Source organism: Triturus cristatus, chromosome 7, assembly GCF_964204655.1.
Source record: "Triturus cristatus chromosome 7, aTriCri1.1, whole genome shotgun sequence".
Taxonomy (NCBI): domain Eukaryota; kingdom Metazoa; phylum Chordata; class Amphibia; order Caudata; family Salamandridae; genus Triturus; species Triturus cristatus.
Window position 1 is genome coordinate 345975228 of NC_140590.1, and position 23535 is coordinate 345998762.

Sequence of the window (23535 nt, forward strand, 5' to 3'; positions counted from 1 at the left end):
CTTTTAGGTTTGTTTATAACTCTACCATATCTTCCAAGTATGTCATCAGAGTGACAGGTTTATATAGATCTTACAACCTCCTTAATTTCTGCCCCATAAAGAACATCACTATTTTTATTCGAGCTATTTAGACATTCATTCCTACTCACTGACTCATTCCCTTCATCCACCCAATCATAATTTCATAAATCTACAATGCTTTCTTTTAGTCCACACTTGCACTTGGCCAATCGACTCAAATGCCAAACTCTTTCATCGCTTAACAAAGCAGAATTACAAAACAAATTATCAACTTTTAAAGGTTCAGAAAAAGTTCGCTCCCCTTTACATACCTTTCTCTCTTTTCTCACCTTCACCCAATCTCCAATTTCAACTGGAACCATTTTCACTGCTTGTTTTTTATCATTCCAGTCCTTGTAAGCCTGTTTAGCTAATGCTAATTTCTTGCTCACGTTTTCTAGGGACCATTCTTCCAATTTGTCAACAGGCAGCCAAGCCAAATCTTCTTTTTTTAGTAGTGTTTATTGATTTTCTGTTTATTTGACACAATTCCAAGAGCAGTGGGAGCTATACATAATATTTTACAACGACACATTACAATATAACAGCTGATGTGTTTGGTGAAGTCATAGGAATAGTAGCGTTGTCGTAATGGTCTCCAGTAGTTTCATGTAACACTATTAACGTAACTTATAACATATTGAGCGACTGTCGTGCATCAGAAGGAGTGCCTAGATGTTCTACTAAGGGTTACCATACCATCATATTGGTGATACAGCGTCGAGGTAGTTTGCAGGCGCTAGGGGCCCGATTCACAGAATTAACTTAAGACAAAATCCTAAACTTACTACTTTTGATATTCACAGAATGCACTGACTACTTTTGGTATTCACAGAATGCACTTACTACTTTTGGTATTCACAGAATGGATCTACGACTACTAACTTTACGTCCGCACTCGGGCCGGAAATTCCGGCCCGGAGGCGGAGCTTCCGGCCCGGAGGTGGAGATTTCGGCCATGGCTAAATCCCTGCCACCGGCCGGAATCCCCGCCTCCAGGCCGGAAGATCCGCCTCCAGGCCGGAATTTCCGGCCCGAGTGTGGACGTAAAGTTAGTAGTCGTAAATCCATTCTGTGAATACCAAAAGTAGTAAGTGCATTCTGTGAATGCCAAAAGTAGTAAGTGCATTCTGTGAATACCAAAAGTAGTAAGTTTAGGATTTTGTCTTAAGTTAATTCTGTGAATCGGGCCCTCTGTGTCAAGTTGAGCATTCTTGCACATAAGGGGGGATAATTGGTCAAGCTGTACTTGTGCATTTCTGGGTACAGCTGGACTGTGTATGCATCGGGGGAGACAGCTGTAAGAAGGAGGGGGAAGGCTGATGAAAGTGTGGATGTGATCAACGCAGGGAGTGCGGTTGCTGTGAGTACTAAATTAGGTTCTCAGTGTCACTAGGTTTGAGGGAGCGGCCAAGCCAAATCTTTCCTTATAGATTCATGCCCCCTCATGAGAACAAATGAACTTTGATTAGTACTTTACCTCTGTTATTCTATAAGCCCATAATATTTTCAAACTCTCAGATTCCCATTTTAATCAACTTCTTATAGCTAGTTGTATAACATAATATGTATATTTGTAAAGCGCATGTTCACCCATGAGGGTATCTTCGCACTATGAATACCTCGTTCAAAAAGTGCACAACACATCACTATCTGCCTTACTTACAATGTCGATTTCTGGCCATTTAGAAAAATGATTCATAATTACAATGATATATTTAAACCTTCAATTTCATCTTCCATCAGACCTATTATGCCTATCCCAATCCTTTCCAATGGACATGAGGTTGGCTAAAGAGGCAGATGACATGTTATTTCGCATTTGTCAGACTATTGCATTCCATGCACTCTTTCACCAGATTTTCAATGTCCCCTTCATAACCTGACCACCAATACACATTTTTTATTCTCTACTTAGTCTTCAATATACCTAAATGTCTTTCATGACATAATACTAATAAACTTTTCCTTAATATTTCAGGAGGTACACGTTTCTTACACCTTAGCAATAAACCCTTGTCTTCATTCATTTTTCACTTCCCAAAATACACTTTCATCCTTACTTAGTTTCCTCTTCTCCAGCCATCCCTCGTTCACAAATCTCAGAATCCTTTGCACAATCTTGCCTTTGTTTACATGTTCTTTCCATTTATTGATATTAATGCCTTCCATACCCTCTTCAAATATTTCCGCTTCACAATCTTCTTCCAAGAATTGTTCACCCATATCATCAGAAGTTAAATATATTTGACTTAGAAAATCTACGACTCTGTTCTTAACACCAGGTATATATAGTTTATCTTAATTGAAGTCCAACAATTTGATTTACATTTACGTTAACCAGGGTGACGCTTTCTGCAAGCCCATAGTAGTGAAAACTTTTTTCAATGGTTTGTGATCAGTTCTTAGGAGTACATGATAACCCTACTCATATTGACGAAAATAGTTGAGATCCCACATACATCCTAAAGTCTCCATTTCTATTAATGAATATTTCTCTTACACAGGAGACAACGCCCACAAAGAAAATGCTATAACTCATTCAGTTTTGTTTTCTTCATATTGAGATAGTACTGCTCCTAGACCTTTTTTACTTGCTTCAGTCGTGATACAAATCTTGCATGTAGGATCAAACCCCTTAAAAAACGGTACAGTGCAGATTCCTGCTTAAAGTTTTGCAAAATCATTTTAACGCTCTGCAGACCACACAAACTTCACCCTTTTTTGAGCAAGTTATGAATGGCATATTATTTTCTGAAAACTTCTTATATATTTCAAATAAAATTTTACTAAGCCCAGGAACGCTCCTACATCCTCCTTATTTATTGGAGCCGGAGCATTACGAATAGCATTCACCAACATTTGTTTGGGTTTAATACCTTTACCACTAGTACTGTGTCACAAATAACTTACTTCTACCTTGGTAAATCTACATTTACCATATTCCTCTGTGAGTCCCTTGTCCTCCAAAGTTCTCACACTTGTCTCAATTTATCATTGTGCTCCTCTCTGGTGTTACCCATAATCAGTATATCATCCTGAAAAAATATTACTTTATTTATTCCCTCAAACAGGTTACACATTAGTCTCTGAAACATTGCAGCAGCCGATGCCTGCCTAAAGTGTAATTGGAGACATAGTAGGGGTGTGATGAATGTTGTCAACTTTCTACAATCAGGATGTAATGGCACCTGATGATAGGCTTTTCAATCTAGTGTAGAAAACCTGTGTACACCTTTCATGTTAGCAAACATTTTACTAATTCTTGGTAATGAACACTGATCAACAAGTATATTCTTGTTAAAATATCTCAGTTTCACACATAATCTGACTTTCCCATTGGACTGTCTCACCACCACTAGTGGAGATACTCACTCTGCTAATTCAAGTTGTTCAATTATCCCATTCTAAAACTTGGGTTTTTAATTTTCGTGAAACTTTCTCTCTGATGGAAAAATAAATGTGTCTTAATTTATGTATACTTGGCTTGGCTGTAGCTTTAAGTTCGATTTTATGATTAAAATCTTTCAAAAGCCCCACTCCTCCATAAAATACTTTTGGGAAATGTATCCAATGTTCCTTTCCCTAAATCATCATCATTTCTTACTGACAAAACTGGTTCTTGATTATTAGGATCCAGTGTTATTCCTACGTCTCCCTGATCATACCACCCAAGTACAGACGAAGCTTTCTCAGAAACATATAATAGCACACAGTCTTTCTCCCTTTAAATACAAATACAAGGGTCCTGAGCTCAATCAGGTCCATGCTCTTACTAGTATAAGCCTTAGCTCTCAAATCCCGTAATTCCAGATAATCTCCCAGTTCTTATGGACGATGGTAAAAGGTGATCCCGAGTCTGCAGCCACGTTCACTGCTACCTCACCAATGATCAATTTTACAAACTGCTTTTTTCCTTTGCCTTCCATACCCTCTTCAAATATTTCCGCTTCACAATCTTCTTCCAAGAATTGTTCACCCATATCATCAGAAGTTAAATATATTTGACTTAGAAAATCTACGACTCTGTTCTTAACACCAGGTATATATAGTTTATCTTAATTGAAGTCCAACAATTTGATTTACATTCACGTTAACCAGGGTGACGCTTTCTGCAAGCCCATAGTAGTGAAAACTTTTTTCAATGGATTGTGATCAGTTCTTAGTAGTACATGATAACCTTACTCATATTGACGAAAATAGTTGAGATCCCACATACATCCTAAAGTCTCCATTTCTATTAATGAATATTTCTCTTACACAGGAGACAACGCCCACAAAGAAAATGCTATAACTCATTCAGTTTTGTTTTCTTCATATTGAGATAGTACTGCTCCTAGACCTTTTTTACTTGCTTCAGTCGTGATACAAATCTTGCATGTAGGATCAAACCCCTTAAAAAACGGTACAGTGCAGATTCCTGCTTAAAGTTTTGCAAAATCATTTTAACGCTCTGCAGACCACACAAACTTCACCCTTTTTTGAGCAAGTTATGAATGGCATATAATTTTCTGAAAACTTCTTATATATTTCAAATAAAATTTTACTAAGCCCAGGAACGCTCCTACATCCTCCTTATTTATTGGAGCCGGAGCATTACGAATAGCATTCACCAACATTTGTTTGGGTTTAATACCTTTACCACTGGTAATGTGTCACAAATAACTTACTTCTACCTTGGTAAATCTACATTTACCATATTCCTCTGTGAGTCCCTTGTCCTCCAAAGTTCTCACACTTGTCTCAATTTATCATTGTGCTCCTCTCTGGTGTTACCCATAATCAGTATATCATCCTGAAAAAATATTACTTTATTTATTCCCTCAAACAGGTTACACATCAGTCTCTGAAACATTGCAGCAGCCGATGCCTGCCTAAAGTGTAATTGGAGACATAGTAGGGGTGTGATGAATGTTGTCAACTTTCTACAATCAGGATGTAATGGCACCTGATGATAGGCTTTTCAATCTAGTGTAGAAAACCTGTGTACACCTTTCATGTTAGCAAACATTTTACTAATTCTTGGTAATGAACACTGATCAACAAGTATATTCTTGTTAAAATATCTCAGTTTCACACATAATCTGACTTTCCCATTGGACTGTCTCACCACCACTAGTGGAGATACTCACTCTGCTAATTCAAGTTGTTCAATTATCCCATTCTGAACTTGAGTTTTTAATTCTCGTGAAACTTCCTCTCTGATGGAAAAAGAAATGTGTCTTAATTTATGTATACTTGGCGTGGCTGTTGCTTTAAGTTCGATTTTAAGACTAAAATCTTTCAAAAGCCCCTCTCCTCCATAAAATACTTTTGGGAAATGTATCCAATGTTCCTTTCCCTAAATCATCATCATTTCTTACAGACAAAACTGGATCTTGATTATTAGGATCCAGTGTTATTCCTACGTCTCCCTGATCATACCACCCAAGTACAGACGAACCTTTCTCAGAAACATATAATTGCACACAGTCTTTCTCCCTTTAAATACAAATACAAGGGTTCTGAACTCAATCAGGTCCATGCTCTCACTAGTATAAGCCTTAGCTTTCAAATCCCATAATTCCAGATAATCTCCCAGTTCTTATGGACGATGGTAAAAAGTGATCCCGAGTCTGCAGCCACGTTCATTGCTACCCCCCCAATGATCAATTTTACAAACTGCTTTTTTTCTTTTCATATGTTCAACATTTAGAACATCATGCTCAATACCAAAAAAGCCATTTGTATCAGTATCTTATTTTTGCTGATCGGAGCCTGACTCATCTTCTTCTTGGATATAATTTACTTCATTATCCATCTTTCTCTTGCACACTCACATAATGTCCTATTATACTACACACTGAACACTTTTGTTTTATTGCAGGACATTTTGTATAAAAGGCCAGATGTTCTAAACTATCACATCTATAACATTTCTTTGATTCAGTATTTCCTCCCTCTTTCATTTTTGTATCACCTTTACTGGTATTGTGTGTGACCTTTGTAGAATATTTACTTTACATTTCTTTAGCAACTTTGATTACATTAGTTTTGTTTGCTATCTAGTAACTCATCAACTACAGCCTTCACACACCTGCCTGTTAATTCTGCTTTCTTTACTAAAGCCATTACATCGTTCAACGGTGCCTCCCCATTTACCCACAGGTTATCTTGTTTGTTGGGATTTCTGGCATGCATAATGATTTGGGCATGTGTAAATTCTTCTTGTAATGCACCAAACCTACAAGTAATAGCCAAATGTTTAAGGGGCGATACATATTCATCAACATTCAAATTTTTTCTCTGCTTGCGCTAAAAACAATTGTATATGTCAACAGCTACACACACTACTTGTGAAAAGTGCGCAGCTACATCTTCTAAAGCATATGTCAAAACGTCCCCAACTCTATCTTGCCCTTTTTTTCAATTTTATTAAATGTTTTCAAACTTCTTGGTCCAAAACTATACAATAAAACTTTCTTTTTCTTCTCTGCTGTAAAATCTTCCTCATCAAATGTCTCAATATATTTACAAAAATATTCCTTTCAGTCTTGCCACCTCACAGATGGTTCCCCTTTAGCAGGCAAAAATGCTTACAGTGTCAATAAATGTAATGAGTTTCAAGCACACATGAAACCTGATTATACCCAGGTGAGTTAGAAAATTGAAATCTTCCTTTAGAGTAAATTGTACCTTGCTGTTGGTAAATAAGTTACTGCTGTATGCTCTGACAGCTTTTAAACAAACTATGTAATGCCCCAATAAAATAGTCACCTCTGTGAGCATGCAGCATCTATTAGACCAATGCCAGATAGATTTTGCTGTATATGCATCATCCACCCAATTGTCCTGCCCGCTGTTTCTGCAAAACAGAGGTCACGTTGCTCAACTGAAGTTGCCGCTCATAGCGTGTTAGACCTGTCATCCTTAGGGTGGTCTTCACCCAAACCTTTCACCTGGTTACCTCCTCTTTTTGATGTATCTTTTTGTTGGCATTAGCACTCTAAGCAGTTTACCACTGCTGGCCAGTTCTAAAGTCCATGTGCTTCTCCCTTTAACATGGTGACATTGGTGTATACCCAATTGGCATATTTAGTTTACTCATAAGTCCCTAGTACAGTGGTATACCATATACCCAGGGCCTGTAACCTAAACGTGGGCCTGCAGCACTAATTGTGCCACCCACACAGGTAGCCTTTCAAACTTGTCTCAGACCTGCCATTGCAAGGCTTGTGTGTGCAGTTTACTGCCACTTCGAAGTGGCATTTAAAACCACTTGCCAAGCCTTAAACTCGTCTTTTATTATACATAAGTCAGTACCCTAAAATAGGCCCTAGGTAGCCCTAAGAGTGGGATGGTGTGTAAGTAAAAGGTAGGACATGTATTGGTAAGTTGTGCATGTCTCCGTAGTGACAAACAGCTAAATTAGTTTTTCACTACTGTGAGTCCTACTCCTCTCATGGGCTAACATTGGGAATTCCTTTAAATTGTTTATAAAGGAGTAAGTAGCTGCATCATGATTAGGGCTCCCGGTTTTATGGTATTTATTTTTTTAACATTTCCGTCTGTATTTATCCATATTTATTTTTTGGTCATTTTTCTGTATTTATCCATATTTATTTTGTCGCAAGCAAAAAAAAGATGCTGTAGCTAGTATTTATTCACATTTAAAAAGGCAATGCGTGCTTGGTTGTTATAGGTTTAGATAGATTTATGCAGGTGGGTAACTGCTTTTAACACAAAGATCATTTTGTTACTTGTTGTTAATAAATTGCAAACCTTCTAATATAAGACAGTGAGCTAGGAAGGGCCTTGTAAGCCTCGCTGTCTTATGTAACATATCCTATGCATTGATTTACACCCCCTCCTCCCTCCCCTCCCTCCCCATCGTGTTTGTCAGTCCGGGCTGAGACAGTTTCCCTGGCACACGCACAGCAGCACCTGAGTACTTCACAGGTCTTTAAAAGACTATTTACTTGCTCAGGAGGCTTTGTTGTTACTTCACTCCTTAGAGCTCCTGCATCTTCACTCTGCCGATTCGATTGCTGGAAGAATTAGCCCCCCCCACGAAATTTCACTCTAGTTGCTCCTCTTTTTCAGTGTCACTGAAGGATATGTTGGTCTGAGACCCCATAGAGAAACCGGAGCGAGAGAAGGCGACACTGCAGAATGAAACTGAATTAGAGAAACACTTGTTAACAAACAGAGATCGGTGGAGCACTACATATCGAACATAGGAAGGAGGAACTCGAGTAAAACAGACATTAGTTAAACGGTGCACACCACACTTGGTGTGCCACACTAACTTGTGACCCAGAGAGCTGACAATCTTTTCTATCGCAATAGCAAATAATATTATTAAATCAGGCTGTAACAAGTAAAAAAAAGAGTACTGAAAATGATTTTCCAGACATTACACCGTTTGAAAAACATTTTATTCTGTTGAAACTGTTTTACTGTTTACATACATGTACGTTTAAAGTAGCTCTCCAGTGCTACCGAAGTTCTTTTTGTCATTCGTGCTGAACTAATAATTCAGGTCTCCAATAGCTCTAAAACTCGAGGATGACAGAACATGAGTATTGTGTTGTCATATTTTTGCAGGTAGCAAACTAACAGGCGTGTTGCTGAGAATCACTTCTCCCTATTTTACTCCTATGTGCACTTGCGATAGCCGTTTCCTACACCAAGCCCTTCTTACTGAAAGATGAGACTTAGTAGGTAATCTTCCCTGCCCCTTTCATCCTTTATCTCCTGGGGCCATGTAATCAACGGACCGAAAGCGCAACAGGTGCCCCATTTTTAGCACTTCAAAGTAACTCTGTGTGGCCTCCTCTATAAGTTATAGAGGAGGCCACACAGAGTGCATCCCTCCACCTCTGCTCCAAGCCAGGATACTTAAACAAAAGGAAACCTAATGGCCCCTTAACATTGACCTTTGTTTTGACTAGGCTGAAATCCGATAAGCCCTCTCCCCACCTGCGCTCGGACAGACTGGTCTTCTCCTCGAAGACTACAACAAAGTTAAAGGTATTTATTGGCATTTTTCCGTTTTTACATATAAATGCAGACAAAGGAAAAATATTTTTCCGTCTGTATTTATATGTAAAAATCCGTTTAAACGGAAAATCGGGAGCTGTAATCATGATTCATATCTTTGGAATGGCAAATATAACCCCTCTTTACTGGTAAAGTTTGATTTAACATTACTGTTTTAGAAATGCCACTTTTTTAGAAAAGTAGACATTTCTCTCCTCTTATTGCTCGGTGTGCCTTGTAACCTCATTCTAATTTACGTCTGAGGTGGGTTACAGCTACACTTTGTGCATTCCCTCTAGACAGCCACAAACACAGGAAGGGTGGGTGTGACAGGGAACTCATCTGCATTCTGATAGCTCTTCCTGGGCAGGAAGAGAGGGGGCTGAATAGGCAGTGTTCTGTTTCTGACACAAAGGACTGATAACCCCCTACTGATAGTCTGGAGCTAGGGCTGGGAAGAAATGGGGAGCTGTGTACTTCTAGCGCCTGCTTTGTAGACACCTCCGCTTCAAAGTCACAACTTGGTATAAGGACATGGTCTCTGACTCTACCAGGATAGTATACTACTAGACTTTTGAAGAACTCTGCCAGGAGTAAAGACTGCTGTGCTACAAGGAATGCCAATCTGCAAGAACTGCTTTTCTGCTTTGCTGTGTTGCCCTGCTGCTTACTGATCTCTGCCCTGCTGGGGACAAGGACTGGACCCATCTCACTTGAACCCAGAGTGACTCCAAGGGCTTGTTGGCTTGTCCTCTGTTCTGAAGTCTCAGGGCCATCAAAGACTTGGCACAATTCTGCAACAGCACCTGGGCTCTGCCATCTGTGAGCCCTGCCCTTCCAAGTAATGCTAATCCAGACCTCAGCCCTTTAAAAGTGAACTACTTCTGTACAAAACCATCAAAATCAACACAGTGATGACTGTGAGGCGATGCATGCCCTCTGACACCAACGCAGAGGCATATTGGCGAAATTGCTTTGATGGACTGCACAGCTCAACAATGATAGACAGCAGGGCTCGACAACGACGCATTGCCTGCATCTTAAGGGGTTGTCAACGAAGCCTTTATCGCCTGTGTGGATAGGAACCACCGCATCGAGTCTTCGATGTTGATGCTTGCTTCATCCAAGGTACTTTTTCAGTAAGACCTGCGTGAGTCCTGTAGTACACCTGCCCTCCATCGGTCTGAACTTTGGATTTACCCTGGTCCAGCACGTCCTCAAGTAACCCCTAAGTGCTATTTGTTTCTAAACATTACTTTCTGATTTCTTCTTAAAAAGTTCAGAACTCCGGTTCTACCAATTGGATTTTTGTTGTTATGGTCTTATTTTACTCATAACAATATAATCTATTTTTCGAAACGTGGTTGGAATATTTTTGTGGTGTTTTCATTGTGTTACTGTGTGTGTGTGTTTGTGTGTTGCACAAATACTTTACACATTGCCTCTAAGTTAAGCCTGACTGCTCTGTGCCAAGCTAGCAGAGAGTGAGCACAGATTATCTTTTAGTGTATATCTTGCTTACCGTGACCAGAGTGGTTGTTCCTGCTTGGACAAAGTGCATATGTCTGCCAACCAGAAACCCAATTTTTGACACAGCACAATTGATCAAGCAAACAACGCATTCACCTCAATTGCAGCATGCTGCTTAGTTGTTGCCACTCACAATGTGATCAATCTACCAAGCTGCCTAGTGAAGTAGTGAAATCCTTCCTTTTCCAAAATGGCGGCAGATTGCATGACCATAGGTTACATTCCTACACATGACTAGACGTAACTGGAGTGCCTTAATGACCCACAGTGATGAGTATTATGTGCGTTTTGATTCTGATATATGTAGTAACGTAACTGGAACTCAGTAATGGCCTGCAGCGATGAAGATTACATTGTGGTGCGTTGGCTGATAATGGTAAACTGTTGTCAACTTGAACTAATTCCTTATTAATTAACAATCATCTCCACTCGCCCTCTATCTTATAGAAGACTCTGTAAATCATCATGCACCTCCACTACTCTTGTATCTTTTCCAAAAATGAGTACAGAGCTCTAGTCTTCTGTTTGCATACTGCCCATCATGCAATAGTGCTTCTGGGGCTGATAAAACATTCCGATAACCCTTCTTTCTTTTATCCTCATTGCCACTTCTGGAAGAATAAATCTGGACATGTCTGTATTAATACAAGATAGGTTTAGTTCAGCCCCAGGCGCCATAAATCAAGGAGACTACCGTCTTCCTTCACAACCGTTCCTTCTCCCCGTCTTAGAATCCTGTCCCCACATTCCATTCTACAATCTATCCTAACATTCCAACATGAACATAAAAGATTTACAATAGAGCACAATTACAGTACTTTACCCCATTACCACACTGGTAACACTTCAACATAACAATGGATCTGCAGAGAAAATTATAACCATCAGCTAATAACAATTATATTTTTTGTACCTGTCTCTCTCACATACTCCTCCATTGCACTGCTATGTGCGCGACCAAAGTTAAGAGCAACTTTCTGGTCACTAATGCACAACACAAAACACTGCCCACATAGGATCACAAATGCAACTGTCTGCCAACCACACACGGTTTAACATGCTGTCTGTTTATAAATGTGCTTCAACATCCCACAATGGGATGGAATCAGAAAAGGAATCGGAGTCAAGGCCCTGCTGTGGCTAGCTTCTTTCTTACAGAACTGCACTTTCCAGGTGGCTGTAAAACCTTTTCAATCCGAGGATTTTCCGCTGCAGCAGGAAGTGCCCCAGGGCTCAGCGTTGAGCCCCACTCTATTCAATCTCTATATGCGCCCCCTAGCTGATATCCTTGGGCATTATGGCTTCAACATCGTGCCATACACCGATGATACGCAGCTTATTATCATTCTGACTCAGGATGAAGAAAATACGGTGGCTCTGTTAAGATCCTGCTTGTCAGAGCTGGCTGAGGGGATGGTCTACAGCTGTCTTAAACTAAACACCAGAAAAACTGAGGTCCTTATTCCAGGGGCAGCAACCATCAGTTGGATCTTCTGTGCCTGGTGGACAGATTCACTTGGGCCACTAGCCGACCCTAAGTCTAAAGTTAAGAATCTTGGCATTTCTTGTGATGTAAGTCTGACGTTTGAATATCAGATCACAAGACTAGTGGGGAAATGTTTTGAGATCCTGAAAACCTTACAAAAAAGTGCCTGGGACATCTTCTGGAAGCCACTAGAAAGTCAGTAGGCTCTTCTAATGTCCAGACCGGACTATTGCAATGTGTTGTATCTGGGAGCCCCACAATCCAGATTGTTGAGACTCCAGAGAGTACAGAATGCAACTGCTGCTTAACCTCCTAAGGTTATCGCCTATGGATCCAGCTCTTGTCAAATTACATTGGCTGCCTATGGGAAAGAGAGAGTCTTTTCAAGCTATGTGCTACTGCCACAGTATAGGAAAGGCTCCCGCTATCTGTACTCTTTTGTCAAACCTTATCTGCATGGCAGAAGTCTCAGATCTGCAGTGGCCTCCTTAGCTTGTATTCCAACCAGGGCCGGACTGGTAACAGAAACCGGTCATGGCAAACTGCTCAGCCCCCTCAACCCCCCTCCCCTCCGGGTGATGGGGAGTGCAGCGGAGGAGCTTGCGAGGGCCGTTTTTAGCCGATTTTGATACTGAGGGCCGATATTGCCGACCCCCGGAACCAAAATCGTCCCCCAGGGGCCCAAAACGGCCCCCACCCTAACGGCTTACCGGGGAAACGCCCAGTGCCTGTTATGGCCAGTCCGGCCCTGATTCCAACAGTGAAAAGAGCACGCCTGGGAGGATGCTCTTTTAGTTTTTTTAGTCTCCAAAATGTGGAATTCTCTGCCTCTGTTATTTAGGCAGGAAAGCACTGAATTAGCCTTCTGAAAAAATCTAAAAAGTTGGCTATTCAGACAGACCTAAATGGTTAAATCTTGAGCGGGCCTCCTCGGTTCTGTATCTGAGAGTGAAACCTTAGCGCAGGACACTGTTAGAAGTAACAGGTGCTTTATAAATCACTTTATTATTAATATTATTATTAATTGGATAAGAAGCCCTACATTAATGCTACCATACGATAGAACGGTGGTATATCGTGGGAAGGGAGGTGGGAACTTGCCAGGTGAAGGATGTTGCTCGGTAATGGTAATAGGAATGAGGAATAGCCTAGTAACTGATTGATTAATAGAAGAGCAGGATGGAGCCTGGTGAGGTAGAGAGTGAACACCACCTTTCTCTCTGCATCTGTTTAATCAAACACACTTGGTGTCATTTCAGTTTAAGCAAAGTAGTCAAATCAAGGATCAAAAAAAGCTTTTGTGGTAGTGACAGAAGGTGTTCGCAAGTGGTAACATATGCTGATTATCTGTCTTTCCCAGGGGGAACCCACAGGATAAGCGATTGAAGCATGCAGCTTGTGCATGTGTGCTGCTAAGTGTGGTGGTGGGGGAGATTGTGCGGACAAGAATTGTGGAGGAGGCAGCACTGAGTTCATACGTGTTGGAACATAGAGAACTGCGTCTGTCTGGTAGGCTGGGATGGCTATTTTTGAACCACATTCCATGTTCTCCAGATGTCCCAAAAGTAGCCCTAACAAAGATGCTCAAACCAGGCCTGCTCCCTTCATGTTATGTTGTTATGTTATGTTATAGGGCACGTTCACAATGAGGTCTCTTGGGGCCAGATATGTCACTATTGGATTTTGCGATTCCATAATAGCAAATTTTACAGATTCACTATTATGGAATCGCAAAATGCAATATATGTAGGTTTTGCAATAATAATTGTGATTCCTACATATTCCTTAATTGCGAATCGCAAATTGCGATTCGCTATTAAGGAATTCCTTCCCATTCATTCCTATGGGCCTAGAGACCCATAGGAATGAATGGGAAGACATTCGGAATTTGCAAGTACCAAATAGGTACTCGCAAATTGCGAATGCAATTTCAAGGGCGATATGTGTAAGCTTGCACATGTGGTGCACATACATGGCCTAAGGGCATGTATGTACGCCACATGGCACATTGAAAAATGCAAAAAAGTGAATTTTTCATGGAATTCACATTTTACCACCAACTTGCAGTTGGTGGTAATTTGTGATTCCTTACAGGCAGGTCGCAATTTTTTGGGGCTTCCTGCATTTCATTTAAGGAATCGCAAATTGCGATTCCTTAAATGCATTCGCAAAATATGGAATCGCAATTCTTGCGATTCCCTATTTTGCTAATGCCTTTTGGGATGATACATCCCAAAAGGCTTTTTCCCGTTCGCAAACGGGCAATTCTGGGAATCGGCCCTTTTGCGAACAGGAAAAACGCTTGATACATCTGGCCCTTGATGCTAAGGTAACCAGAGGCAGCAATTGAAATCCAAGTTAAACATTGACATGTTGGACTAGCCAGGTTTTTGGAAGTGTTCTAAAGCTCACATAGTTAGAAGATTATCTAATATTGTGAGGGAGGGAATTCCAGGTGTGATGAGCCAGAAAAGAAAAACTGGCCCCTCCAAGTCCTTTCTTCTTAAATCTTGGCACCAAAAGTAAGTTGCGGTGAGACGATCTTAAGCAGTGATTGGGAGTGTAGCGCTGGATTCTGGAGGACACAAAAGCAGGACTTTTGCCCTGGAGAGCCTTGAACATAGTACAAGCTGTTTTAAAAACGGTTCTCTAAGCTACTGGAAGCCAATGAAGCTTTTTCATTAGAGGCTTAATGCGGCATGTGCTTGCTCTACCTCTCTTTTTCCATCCATAAATTATTTTTCCTCTTATCTTTGTCTTCTCTCTCTCTGATTACTTTCTCTCTACCTTCTCCCTCTTTCGTCTCCTTCCCTCAGTCTTGAAGCCTCCTCTTGCCAGCTGCACCTGCCCTCGGGGAGCTGGGGAAAGTGACAGAGGCACCAGGAGCGCCCTGGGCTCTCAACAGGGCATCCAAGGGCTCCAACCCATGGGGCATTACCCAGTGGAGTAAAAGGCCCCTCCGACTCTGACTGCCATTTCTGTACTGGCCTTAATGAGAAACCATCCTTCTAGAAATGGATGGAGATGCAAAGCGCAGTGTTGCAGATGTTGTATGTTACAATATCGTGCACAAAAATATTGCCCTACAAAAAGATTGTTGCCAGAACATTGACTGCCAAAATATCGTGAAGTACATATGGGTAAGTAAAGACTTACTTTTCTTAAATCCTTATATAGGTACTTTGATGATGTGTACATGTCCAGAAAAAATGCGAAATTGAAATTAAGAACAGTCCCGCCATGCACACCTAAATATACTTTATTTGTCAATAGTTTGGTGGTTGAAAAAAAATCGAAGCAAAGCACGCACATTCAAAATAAGAGTAATTCGATATTCTGGCTACGATATTTTTGTAGAACAATAGTTAAAATCTGATCTAACTCAGTGCTTGAAATGGAAAAATAGAAATGCAGGTATTCTGTAACAGAGTATCTGCTTGTTTCTGAGAAGTGCCGGTACTCTCCAATTAAAAGTATTACGTCTCTCTTGAGAAGTGCTGGTACTCTCCCTCTCAAAATAAAAAAGTGCAGGTACTCCGTACCAGGCAGTACCAGCTCATTTAAAGCCCTGGATATAATCTGATAAAATTACTTAAACTAATACACATTGCACCTCTAGTCTTGACTCCCAATTTCCCAACAGTTGAGCACGTCTACTGAGTGTGTGAAATCACAACAAAGTATAATGCCACACCAGTGGTAGTTGTGCATTGTAGAAATGCCTGACACCTGCTTATGCCGTCCTACATAATCTTCGAGTTTAGCATGGGTATGAGACTGTCAGTGTCAAATTCACGAATTTGGGTACAGTGTTCGAGGAAGGGATAATTATGCGTTGCAACATTTGTAAATCCCAGCATCTTTCACTCAAATGTCAATTTAGGACTGACAGCTGTCTTTTTTATTTATCAGTGGTGTTAGCTAGTTTTGGATTTCCCTAACCAAAGTTGGTGTGTTACTGAAGAGCTGTTTCTGGCTTGTCACCTTCCCTGATGTCTCTATGGGTGCAGTTTTGTTTGCTGGATCCCGTGTTAATTGGGTCTTGTGACCTTTCCAACGCATGTGCGTGTGGGTGCGCGTGCACACCTGTATGTGGATGTGTTTGGTCTTCCTTACAGTAGGAGCTCATTAGCAAGTGTTAGGACCTTCACCAACAACCATGAGTGTGTAGACAGTAAGTCCTGAGACTTGCTCTTGCACCCATGCATGTGCAGCAAATGTGTCGTACTCTTCTTGCCATGGGTGAACTTGCAGGGAATCCATTGGAAGATTGAGTCACTTGACCGTCCTTCCACCCACATGTGTGGGTCAAGGTACATAAGTATTTAGTTGTAGGTTTATGTACATTATTCTTTTTATCGTCCTCAGATCTGGTTAGGTTCATCCAGATTAGCCTGTGTAGTCTCGTGCAGATTGACTCAAGGGGGCAGATTAACAAGCCGAAAGGAGCTTGTGAATCTGCCCCAAGGTTTGTTGCATCAAAATTCTTCTTTTCATCTCCAAATGTATGTACAGTAAGTTTCAGCACAATTATTGAGGTCAAAATGACTTGTACACTGACTGTCGAGACATTTTTTGTTGCTTTTATTGGTGATGTTTGACGATGATTGCAATGTTTTGATCTGGGATGTATCTTGGATTTGAGATAGCGTCCCCCCAGCCTATACTGGACTACGATACCACCGAGAGGAATGAGTGAAGCGAAGCATGTGGGATTCAGAAGCGCCTACCGTATGGTTCACCTGCCTCCTCTTTCTCATCCTCCAGTTAATCAGACCTTCTCAACAGCCTCAGAAGCCAGAGTCCGTTCTTTGTGGTTAATTATTCGACAGCATAGAAGGGTGCGCCATGTGCTCCTGATCGCTGCTGATCGAGTCAACAGGAAAATTGCCCAGTAATTATGGGGAATTGCAGAACAGAGGCGGACTTCACGCATCAGACCAAAGCCTCAAAGACCCTGATGCCAACAAAAATACCGGTTGCATTGCAGCTACCGCGCAAAGATGTCAACCCTTTGCTGTACTGGATGTCCTCCTCCCGCGCAGCCCTAGGCTCTGCAGTCAGCCGTGCATTTGCAGCGAATGTGCTGTGTAATGTCTAATGGTGCATATGGAGGATCGTTCCAGTGGGCTAGAGTGGCAAGTTCAGCTGACCTCTTTGCCTTGGTCATCTTCAAGTTATAAGTGCCTTCAACGAATCAAGCCACACAAGTTCCTTCATTCATATTTTCATCCTTGCGGGTCTTGGCTGTGTGTCTTCCCATGTGCTCAGATCCCCTGTGATGTTATGTGTTTCACAAACGTGCTCTTTCACCGGTGAGGGTATCCTGAAAAGTAAAAATGTTTCCTGTCTCAGGAGGTCTTCCATAGTCTACGATGCACATCCATGAAATGGAACCCTCCTGCTGTAGGTGAGACCTTTGCTGCCACCTGGGCTCTTAACTGTAGGAAAACCATGCATGATGAACCTGGGGACCTTAGCTTTTTTAAATTTGAGTTTATGCTTTATATTTCAACAGTGATTAACTCGAGTTTCCTCAAAGTTGACTGTTTGAAGACCTCTTAATGTGGTGACTGACACACAAGAGACCAATGGGCGAATCCTCATCTTCACTGCATTTTTGGAAAAGTGCCCATGCATGCAGTATGGACCATTACTGAATTTCTTAGCACAAACTGCTTTGTCCAGCCCGCTGTCGATGCAAAGATGTAGAGCCCTCATCTTTATGATGACAAACGTACAGATTGCCTTCAGAGCCCGGGGTACATGCCTCTTGAACCCAACTCCATGGGTTCTGTTGTAGACGTTGATGGTGTAAGACATAGATGCTACCTTCTTGACGGCAGACCTGCTTTTTTTTTGCTCGCCCCTTTTCTTGCAGCAGATATTTGGAAGCAGAATGAGTGACAGGAAGCAGCTAATAACTGAGGTAAAGCTCTATACCCACCTAACCCTGCACCACCCAGAGCACACGCAGCCTTATCACTTGGGGGACTTTATTGGGCGTGCTCTGCATTCATTTTGTCCTCTAAGTGAGCAGCACAGGTACAGGTCCTCAATGCTGAAGTGACACTGTGTCTTGGAACTCTGAGCAAAGGAAGAGCAGCTCCTACAGTCTCCGTTACCGAACCAGTGGCAGCACTGTAGCGCTTTATCAATGCTATCCAAGGCGCTGTGCCATGCAGAGGGGCTATAATTCCAACAGTTACAAAGACACAGTTCAAGTGCTTCAAGTCATTGCTAAGGACAAGGGTAGACTCTGCCAACACCCTGATTTAAGTATGGACAGAGATGAGCCAAACCTTGCTGAGATATCCCTGTCCATCCATTCTGGAGCTTGTGCCAAGAACAAGACGCCACTGCAAGCAGTGCTGGGGAGTCAAGGAAGAACCATGAAGTTAACAGTTCACAACAGAGAAGAGATCGACAACATACTGCTCAGGGCTTTTTGGATTTTGCGACTACTAAATAATATAGCATTTCCGCTAATTATATCATTCATTTCTTGCTAGCATGTTAGGCTGTCTTGACGTACCCCAACATTACATGTTAATACTTTCTGATATGCATTAGAAATGTCTCTCTGTTTATTCTGATAATTGGTTTATAATGTCGTTGGTTATTTATTAAATATGTTGCACTTAATATTAATTAATATTTTATGTTAATGTCCATATAATAGAAATGATACTCTAATAAATTATTAAATGAGCAAAGAATGGAGTAGGAATTAGATTTTTATATGCAAATATCCATTTAGTAACACAAAATTACCAAAACGTTATGGAATAAAAAATAGGACATATCTGTCCAGTTAGTAATTGAGTGGGAGAAATATCTTAATGGAATTTCGAATGAAGGTGACTTGAGCTTCACCCCGCATTCTCCAAAGACTCCCAGTAAAAATGGTACCCCTCCTGTGGCAGGGAAGGGCCCAAAACAGTCAGAGAATGTTACACGTACAGTAGAAGATCTTCTGCCTGATGACACTTTTTGCTTACCTTTAGTAGCAGAGGAAAAATATCCTGATACAAATACCGTTTACCATCTTGAGAAAAATGTTTTTTATTGACCCTAGGCTCATCCCCTAAATTCACACACCTCACTATATAAACCATGCATATCATTTAATACAACATTTTATAGGATTTCTCCCATAGATATGGATAACACACATAAAGTGCCAATTTTTAGCCCTTAAAGTAAACAGCATAGCGCTTAATTAATTGATTTATTGTGCCCCATGCATTATTTAATGTTCTATGATCGTCATAAAAGAGCTAAGTCTATCCCTACATACTTGTAGTAGTTGCATCAGTAAGACTAGCACCACATTAAAACCAAATTATATAATAACACCATTCTGCAGATCCAAGACCAGGACCAAATTAATAAAAAAAAGTTACACGACTGAACGAGCCACTAACATTGTTCCTACCCGTCGGTCTGACTCAACCGCTGTGACCCTCGCATCGTTGGGTTTAGCTATAAATCTGAGCCATTTGTTTAACTTGCAAAAGTGCCTAAATTTGCGTCTTGCGTACTTTGTGCACAAGAATTACTTGTGCTTTCTGGTATTAATGTTTTTTTTTTTGGTATTGTTTCAGGGGTATCGGAAAGCAGGGTTTCCAGTGTCAAGGTGAGACCAGCTAGCATGTTGTACTGATTATGTCATCACTCTGTCCATTTATTAATTGTCTTTTGTTTTATCTCCCTAATTTACCATTGTTTTGGTTAATGGATTTACTGTTCTATTTTCTACCTTTGTCGATTGCATTGTTACAGAATGCTATATCGTACAGTTACTTTTATACCAACTTGTTCTAATCTTTTGATTGCTTCATGAATCAATTACTTCATCATTCTTAAGATCTATTATTTGATTAATCACTCTTTGAATGTTTTGTTTGATTAACCATTCTATTGACCAATTGTGTGGATCTAATAATTGTCTACGGCAGTGGTTCCCAAACTCTTGACTCCTGAGGACCCCCACTGAATCACTTCTGGAGTCCGGGGACCCCCAAGCAATTTTTACAATTTAAATTTTAAAAAATTAAAACAATAATTCGCAGAAAATACACAAACAAGTACACACCAAACAAATACTTGCATTACTAAAGCTTTTATTATTTTATCTTGGAAAATATGCAAAAATTAAAACATTTACACGCATTGATTGCATAATGTGCCATGAAGAAGCCATTTTAAAATCAATGCAATAATTTGGAGTGGACTACACTTGCAGCCACACTTTTCATGAAACCAACCCTGACGGCGGGAATAAACCATAATGTCACTGCTACTAGCACACAAGCTGATCACTCGTCACACACGAGAAGAATTATAGAAAGGCTGCTGCTAAATCATAGCTGCCAAGGTTTCAGATTGCGGTGTGTGATATTGTCATAAATACAGTGTAATTATGAGTGACATTTCAGTGACTATGAGTGACACTTGCTCACAAGCAAAATAAAGCAATGAAGATGAGGGAAACAAATACCAGAAAATACACCAATTTGAGCAACAAGACAGGCTAAGTTAACTGCTTCAAAGCATAAGAAACATCATTTATCAGACCACATTAATTCCCAACTTTTTTTCTGTCACGTTTTACTTTTCCAGCCAGAATAGCGTTTTAACCAAATGCATATTCCATTTTCGTGCTAGCAGCTAGTCATTTCACTTGTAACACTAAAACACTGAGCTGCCCTGCGCCTGCAGATTTACTGTGTTTGAAATATTCAGATCATGATAATATCACTCTTAACATTCTACAAAAGGAGTGCGCGCATATGCCAACATTAAAGTAAACAGATGAGAGCAGCAGCACAATAGCAGTCTGTACACATTGCACAGACACTGACTGAGGAGCAAGCAGACAAGTCATGAAGTGCAAATAGGTACAAGTTACCAGGCACACGCAAATGCTCACCAAACCCAGACTGAGTGATCAGAAGCTAGAAACAGAACCCTCTCAAACAGATCTAATGACAGAGGGCAGAATCCGCCAGCAGCTTGACCTGCAGGAACGTCTGAGAGGCCTTTTTTCCAAATCTGTCCTGAATAAAACCTTATTTGCTACTATCCTCAATCTGAGACGAAATTTAAATCAAGCAAGAAAAATGGGGCACGATAAATAGCATCTGTTTTGAGTTTTTGGAGACTAACATGCAGACGGTGGTACTTTGGTACTATAAATAGCACACTTTTCCCTTGTAAGTTTACGGCAGGTTTGACCGTCCTAAATTTTAAGAAGGGTGCAATATTTAACATACCTGGTAATTACATACGCAGTGAATACCACCCAATCACTGCGCAAACAGGGCTTACCCAGAGGTGGGACAATTCCAACCAAATTGTAATGTATTTAGTAAGTACCAGAGGTGCAACTAGAGCCAAATTTCGTGGGGGGCAGGGGGCTAAGAAAACATTTCGGGGGGGGGGTGCTGAATGTTAAGCAAAAGGCAGAGTGGAGCTGCAGGGTCTATTAGAAGGGGTGAAACAACAGTAAGGCCTCATTAACGTGCAAATAGGCTTTTAAAGACCTGTGAAGTGCTCGGGTGCGGTCGCATCCCGGGCTGACACACACACGACATACGCAGAGTGGAGCTGATTTGGGGGGTGGCTGAATCTAGTTTAAGCAAAAGGCAGAGTGGAGCTGCAGGGGCCGGGTTTAGTGCTGGTGGCGCCCTGTGCGACAATGTTTGTTGACGCCCCCCCAATGACCACCTCCACCACGGATTCTCTCACTAGCACCCTTTAACAGTGACCAAGTCTCCATAACCACACTCTCTCAGATGCATTGAATTAATACCAGTGTAGGCCTGGGTGTCCGAGCACTTTGCATCACACACACATTACACAGAGACAATCAATCGTACGTGTGTAAATCAGTGTATAGGAAATATTACGTCATAAGCCAAAGGACTGAAAGTGTAGGAGTCACATGTCATCCATACTGGTAGGCAGTATAGTTTAAGAGTGCTTGGTGTGGAGAAGCCCAAACTCAGAGTCGAAAAAGAAACAGCATAGTTGGGAGTTTTCTTTAATAATAAGAATCCATTTCTAGCCAAATTAACCCTTTTTGCAACATTAATCAATGCTCTAATATTGTATACTTTGCAGTGTGTATGCAGTGCAGGATGAAAGTTAATAGCTCACTATTCTATATTAGGAATTTAAGTTATAAATTGCAAGTAACAAAAGGATGTCTCTTTTGAAAGCAGTAATATTTGATCTGTTTATCATACCCACGCTGTAATCTACTTGGCACACGTTCTTTGCAGCAGGCATATTAACCCTCTGCACTAACTACACAGAAGTCAAAACCTCAAGGATACAAAATGCTGATCTCTCTCCAGGAAGATAATTAATCACACGAGTTATCTTGACATTTATGTGAGGCCTGGTAATTGCCGGCGGAAAGAAACGCTGCAGCAGGTCCTTCTAATCTAAGCATAATAAACTTTCAAACACGGACCCAGGAAGCCAGCGGCCGTTGCGGTGGCACCGGTCGCCCCGCCCTAAAGCCGGCCCTGGAGCTGCGGGGCTCTTAGAAGGGGTGAAACAACAGTAAGGCCTCATTAACGTTCAAATGGGCTTTTAAATAGCTGTGAAGTGCTCGGGTGAAGTCTCGCTGAGGGCCGACACACACAACGTGAGTCCAATGGGTGTTGTGCGACTGGTACACCCGGCCTTAATACACACGGCGTCCCCTGGTTTTGCCAACAGCGGTAAATGTAACATTTTTGAAAATTAATTATTAAGAAATAAACAAACACTCACTCACTCACGTGCTCTAGTGGTGGTCCGAGGTGCCGGAATGCAGGTATTTAGCGAGCCGAAAGCGGAGACAGGGCATTGGGCGGCAAAATGTTCCGGGGCTGGCGGCAGACGCGAGGGAAGACGCACTGCCGTGGGAGCGTGCGCGGCTATAAAATAATAAGCCAATCACCCTTCAGCTTCCCCGGCCTAAGCTGAAACGGTGATTGGCCCGATTTTTTTTGGTCCCGCCGCCCCTGCGCTGTCATTCACAGTGCTTGTATGCTTGTATGCTTAGATGCTTAATATTTAAAAATAGTTGACTCGAAGGAACTTGAGCCCGCGGACCCCCTGGGAATGTGTCACGGACCCCTGGGGGTCCGCGGACCACAGTTTGGGAAACGCTGGTCTACGGTATTATGAAATTAGACAGCTGCCATTTCCAATCCAGTAAATCCTTAAAGAAAATGCTAATCGATTAAAATGATGTGCTTGTTTGTATATAGGGAGCCAGTGGAACTCCTTCGGGTGTGGTGCGATGTGAGTGTGGTGGGGGGTTGAGAGTGATTCTGGTCGCCGATTTCTGAATGGTCTGCAGCATTCTGGTGAGTTTTTTGTTGCTCCTGGCTTAGAGACTGTTCTCATAGTCCAGCTTGCATGTAACCAGGGTGTGT

General features: G+C 41.4%; 1 protein-coding gene and 1 pseudogene across 2 annotated transcripts in view; one reads left to right on the forward strand and one right to left on the reverse strand.

Annotated features, from left to right (window-relative positions):
* PRKCG (protein kinase C gamma) overlaps positions 1-23535 on the forward strand; it is a 1134441-nt gene that overhangs the window by 153555 nt on the left and 957351 nt on the right. For both annotated transcript variants that reach the window (XM_085616481.1, XM_085616482.1), the window contains exon 2: positions 19705-19736. In XM_085616481.1, coding sequence (XP_085472607.1) covers positions 19705-19736 — 32 coding nt within the window. The remainder of the gene's footprint in view (positions 1-19704; positions 19737-23535) is intronic.
* Positions 17609-18426, reverse strand: LOC146809630 (large ribosomal subunit protein eL31 pseudogene; annotated as a pseudogene).